General features: G+C 53.3%; 1 protein-coding gene across 1 annotated transcript; it reads left to right on the forward strand.

Annotated features, from left to right (window-relative positions):
- The first annotated feature begins 2,153 nt into the window (after positions 1-2,153).
- LOC119435243 (uncharacterized) lies at positions 2,154-3,787 on the forward strand. The gene is made up of 2 exons (XM_037702157.1): positions 2,154-2,246; positions 2,678-3,787. The coding sequence occupies exons 1-2, from the start codon at positions 2,154-2,156 to the stop codon at positions 3,785-3,787; spliced, it is 1,203 nt and encodes a 400-aa protein (XP_037558085.1).
- Positions 3,788-5,479: the final 1,692 nt, after the last annotated feature.

Here is a 5,479-nt window from a genome sequence, read left to right on the forward strand (position 1 = left end):
GGGAATAACCCTTTGGCGCTGACAACATGGCCAAGGAAAGTCAACTCTGCGACGTCAAAAACGCATTTATGATTGAGCCTGAGACCAGCATCAGAGAGCCGTTTCAAAGCCGCGCGCAAATTGACCAAGTGATCCTCTCGGGAGCGTCCGGACACGATTATGTCGTCAATGTAAAATAACACGCATTTGCATCCTTTGAGGATCATATGCATCATCTTCTGAAACGCTGACGGTGCCGATGCCAGTCCGAAGCAAACCCTCTTGAAGCGGAATAGGCCGTCGTGTGTTATAAACGTCGTAAGATCACGACTTTCTGGACTTAGTGGCAATTGGTGATATGCCGAAGCTAAATCTAGCTTGGAGAATCGCTGTGCTCCAGCCAAGCTGTTCAAAAGTTCCTCAGTTTGTGGCAGGGGAAAACTGTCCACCACTATAGCTTTGTTTGGCTCTCGTAGATCTACGCACATGCGAATCGAGCCATCCTTTTTTCTGGCTACAACAATTGGTGAGACCAACTCTGAAGAGTCGACGCGCTCAATGATGTCCTGAGCTTCTAATTTTTGTACTTCTGCCGAGACTTGCTCACGAATGACGAGTGGTAGTCGTCTCAGCTTGCTGGCCACTGGTTGAACAGACGCTCGAACTCTGACCTTGTGAGTGAAACCCTTGACAGTTCCTAGCTGTTTTTCAAACAAGTGCTCGAACTCGGAACGTAATTCAGGAGGTAGCACAGGAGTTTCTTGTGTCATTAGCAGACACCTGAGCGGCGATCCTTGAATCTTCATATCCAGAGCTGCGATACCATCTAAACCAAGTATGGTTGTTCCTCCAGGCACAACGTACAGAAGAACAGAAGTGCATCGGCCGTGAAATGTGGCTCAGCAGCGAACGAAGTTCATTGATATTTGTAAGTGATGGTGCCTTGGTTATCGCCTCGATAGATGACGTCAGTGGGAATAACCCTTTGGCGCTGACAACATGGCCAAGGAAAGTCAACTCTGCGACGTCAAAAACGCATTTATGATTGAGCCTGAGACCAGCATCAGAGAGCCGTTTCAAAACCGCGCGCAAATTGACCAAGTGATCCTCTCGGGAGCGTCCGTACACGATTATGTCGTCAATGTAAAATAACACGCATTTGCATTCTTTGAGGATCATATGCATCATCTTCTGAAACGCTGACGGTGCCGATGCCAGTCCGAAGCAAACCCTCTTAAAGCGGAATAGGCCGTCGTGTGTTATAAACGTCGTAAGATCACGACTTTCTGGACTTAGTGGCAACTGGTGATATGCCGAAGCTAAATCTAGCTTGGAGAATGAAACATTCTTTGATTGGAATTGCTGACTTAGAATAATCGAGGAGCTGGACGGATGTTGATGTCAGAGGAAATGCAGTAGCAAAATGACGTTGGTAAAGTTCTTCGGCTAGGATTGAAACCGATGATCCGGTGTCAATCAGGAACGATACGGAAACTCCTTCAATTTCCAACACGGCATAAATTCCCTTCTTACGGCTCCAGATGTGACAAACACTTAAGTGATCGTCTGGGTCAGCTGTATCTTTGTCGTCTTCCGCGACATGCTGAACTTTTTTCGCAGACTTTCGGAGAGACTTGCAGACCTTTTCCAGATGGCCAATCTTTCCACATTTACGACACTTATGTGTCCTAGCTTTGCAGAGAGGGCTATTCGCAAGATGGTCTAAAGAACCACAACGATAACACTCTTGCTCTTGCAAGGCTCGACGACTTTCAGTTTGCTTCTTATAGCATGTGCACGTGCCACAGTGCTTCTCTTTGATCTCTGAAGTGTTTTCGTCATTAACGTGATGCACTTGTGCTTCGTGTCGTGCAAGTTCTTTTGCTTCTCTTGTCGCTTGATCATGCTGTCTCGCAATGGTAAGAGCCCGAGAAAGCGTAAGAGACTCTTCCAGAAGAAGACGTTCGCGCAAATATTCACTGGTAGTTTTTTCTATGAGCTGGTCGCGTATCATATCGTCCGCCAAGTCACCGAAATTGCATGCTCCAACGAGACCTCGTAGCACGGTGACGTAATCGACGGCCGTCTCACCTGGGGCTTGTGCACGTCGACGGAAACGGTGACGCGCTGCAGTGACGTTGACAGAGCTCTTGTAGTGGTCTGCAAGGATCACAATGGCGCGGTCGAACTCATCAGGGCCAGGAGCCGTCAACGTCTCTCCAGCGGCGCTCGAAGCCAAAAGGCGCGGGTCGTCCTCCGACGTCAGAGTCTGGAAGATACGTTGACCTTCCAAGCCCAAGCAGTTGAGCAGAATCGCCTTCCGACGCATGGCAGGTAGGTCGGAGGCGCCCGACGCCACCATGTAGTTCTTGAACGCTTGAATCCATTGCTCCCATGGAATGACCGGGTGTCCAGGTGAGGATAGGAAAGGGGGTGGCGGTTGTAGTCCCGAAATACTCATCGTATAGGATGATAGGCAGCAATCGAAGGCACAGATGAGGGGCAAGCCGGTAGCACATGGGCTGTTAAATCCTCGTCGCCAAATATGTTGTATCGTGCAGGATACTGGAAGGAGACATTACAGACATTACTCAGTCCCTGACTGTTTATTCTATCTTCTTCTTTCTCTTCAGGCCGGCTCCAAGCACGCGCCATCTAATGGCGCTGCAGTCGGCAGCGATGCCTTATACAACACCAGGCCTTGGGCGTCTGCGCGTTTGTCGACCAAGTCTCGGGGACTCCACAGCCCTCGGGCGACTTGTGTCTCAATCCCAGCCTCTTCCGAGGACTTGAGACACTGGTGTCAAACTGCCCCACGTGCGCCGAAACCAGGGTGCAGTGCTCGGAACCTATGCTGCCGTCAGCCACTCCAACTCGGCCTTGGGAAGAGGTGGGCGTCGATCTGTTTCATTTGAACGGCCAGGACTACGTCCTTCTGGTGGATTACCGGTCACGCTTCCCGGAGGTCATCAGCCTGCGCTCTACGTCAGCACCTGCGGTGATCAACGTCATCAAGAGCGTCTTCGCGCGCCACGGGACCCCAAGACTGGTGCGCAGCGATAATGGTCCTCAGTTTGCTGCAAGAGAGTTCTCCGCCTTCGCCGATTCCTATGGTTTCCGCTACGTCACTAGCAGCCCCCATTTTCCACAGTTCAACGGGGAGGTGGAATGGATGGTGAGGACGGTTAAGGACCTGCTGCGGAAGGCGGATGATCCTTACCTTGCGCTCCTGGCATACCGCGACATCCCTGGGGTAAACGGAGTGAGCCCTGCTCAGCTGCTCATGGGCAGACGCCTACAGACCCGGGTACCGAAGGCGTCGCATCAGCTGGAGCCTACCTGGCCGCCGTCGGTCCCATTCACTCGGCGTGATCAAGATAACCGCAGGCGCCAAGTGTCTGACTTCAACAGAAGACACGCGGCTCATGAACTGCGGCCTCTTCAGGCAGGCGAGCAGGTCTGGGTACGGGACGTCAACTCCCCCGCGATCGTCATGGGGCCAGCACAACGCCCTCGCTCCTACGTGGTGGAGACTCCCACAGGTGTACTCCAGCGCAACCGGATGCACCTGGTTCCAACGACGGGACGTCCTGCGGAAGACACTACCAGTACGCCTGGAACTCCCGCGGCGGCGCAGACCGCCATGTCCCCAACAACGCCTGGAGCTGATCAAGCAGCCCAAGACCAGGAAACCGCATCGCCTCGGGAAAGCACCTCCTCTGCAGATGCACCCTGCGGTTCTCCTTCAACGCCACGCTTCTCTAGGTTCGGCAGAAAGATACACAGTCCGAGAAGGCTCGACCTATGAACGTTTTGTGCCGGACCAAGAGTTCCTCTGTTTTGTGGTTCTTATTTTAACAGAAGGGAGGATGTAGTGTACGGCAGTACCACGAGATGGCAGCACTGCATCTTCGGCTAGATAAGCGTTCAATAAACGCGGTCAGGCACTTGCCCGCCCGGAGAGTTACCTGCTGTGTCACTCGCCCGCTCGACAAAGACTACAATGGCCAGGACCTTCGCCTTCGGTAAATACGAGAAAGCCCTCAAGCGCACCGGCATCCTACAACGATGTGAATGTCGCGTCAACCAGCAAGAGACTTGCGCGCAAGGCGGAGAGGGTGAGCCGCAAGACGCGATCAAGGAGCTCCTGCCAAGGCAGGAGCTCCTTGATCGCTGATCGCGTGACTCCGCGAGCGCTGCCGACGCTTCCGAGCCTCTTCTAAGGCTCGGAAGCGTCGGCAGCGCTCGCGGAGTCACGCCGATGGCGCACATGAGCCGTCATGCCAAGAGGGGAGCGAGTCGAGGAACATCGAGGCACTCGTCCCGCAGCGGCCACGGTGCTTGGAAGGGTAAAGGCAGTCATCGTGGTAGTTAGATCACAGTGTGGGAAAGCCGCTGAATAAAAAAGAGGGGCCGACGCAAAAGCCACCGCCACCGGTGCAAGACATGACCCCCGCTACTGCCAACGCAGCCAGAAAGCGTGGCGGAAGACGGAGCCGCCACGCCCATAGCCATGCGTCTTCGAACCGTAGAGGAAGGCGGTGTGTTGCTACGTTGCTTCAACGATAATCGCATTAAAGCAAACATTCATCGTAAGATAGGTTCTACCCGAATTAAACTTAGATTTGTCATTTGGCACAATACATTTAGGACTTAACAAACCTCAGAGGGAATTTATATTCTGGTTTAATTAATGTGTAATGTTTGTCGCAAAGAAGATAAGCGTAAAGGTTGCATGATCTTACCGAAAACAGGTTTATTTTGCAATAGAGAATAAAAATATGTGATCTATCTCTTTTAATCAGTTAGAATACGTAATATCCTATTCGGAGCTTTGCCAGCACTCGTCTTCATGGCTCGCTGAGATCTCGACGAGGAGCTGCTTACCGCCTTCTTCGTCGTGACACGCATTCCTCTGCGGATCGACGAAGCGTGGCAACGGGCATGGCGGCGTCATTTCCCGCCCTGCTTGATGCTCACATTCGCGGCAGAGGAGCTACTCTTCAATCGGAGGCGGCTCTTGCTTCGGCCCTTCTTCCTTCCTCGGCTGCTTCGCGAAATGGTGGTTGATCTGCCCCAGCGGCTGCCTTGACGCCAGCGCCCACGTCGACGCCTGAGGGACGAGTGTCTGTATCTTATGCGGCTTTTTCCCCTCTTGGCATGGTGACTGGTGCTGCCATGGAAGTGACTCCAAGAGCGATGCCGATGCTTCGGAGACTTGGCAGCGGCAGGGTGGGCAGCACTCGGGAATGAACTCCTCGATCGCGTCTTCCGGCTCACCCTGGGTAGTTCGTGTGTTCGACAGGACATTCGCATAATTGTCTGGTGGTAGCACGTCTGAGGGTTTCCTCGTCTTTGCAGAGGCGCTCGTTTTTGGTGAGCACGGGCCACTACCGGATCCAGCACGCACACGCATGGTAGTTGGCCCCTGCCTCGAAGGTCCAGTCGAGTCGTGGCCAGCAGCCGGCTGCCTCTTGGCCCGTCTGGTATTGGGCGAGGC

Source organism: Dermacentor silvarum, unplaced genomic scaffold (assembly GCF_013339745.2).
Source record: "Dermacentor silvarum isolate Dsil-2018 unplaced genomic scaffold, BIME_Dsil_1.4 Seq563, whole genome shotgun sequence".
Classification (NCBI taxonomy): domain Eukaryota; kingdom Metazoa; phylum Arthropoda; class Arachnida; order Ixodida; family Ixodidae; genus Dermacentor; species Dermacentor silvarum.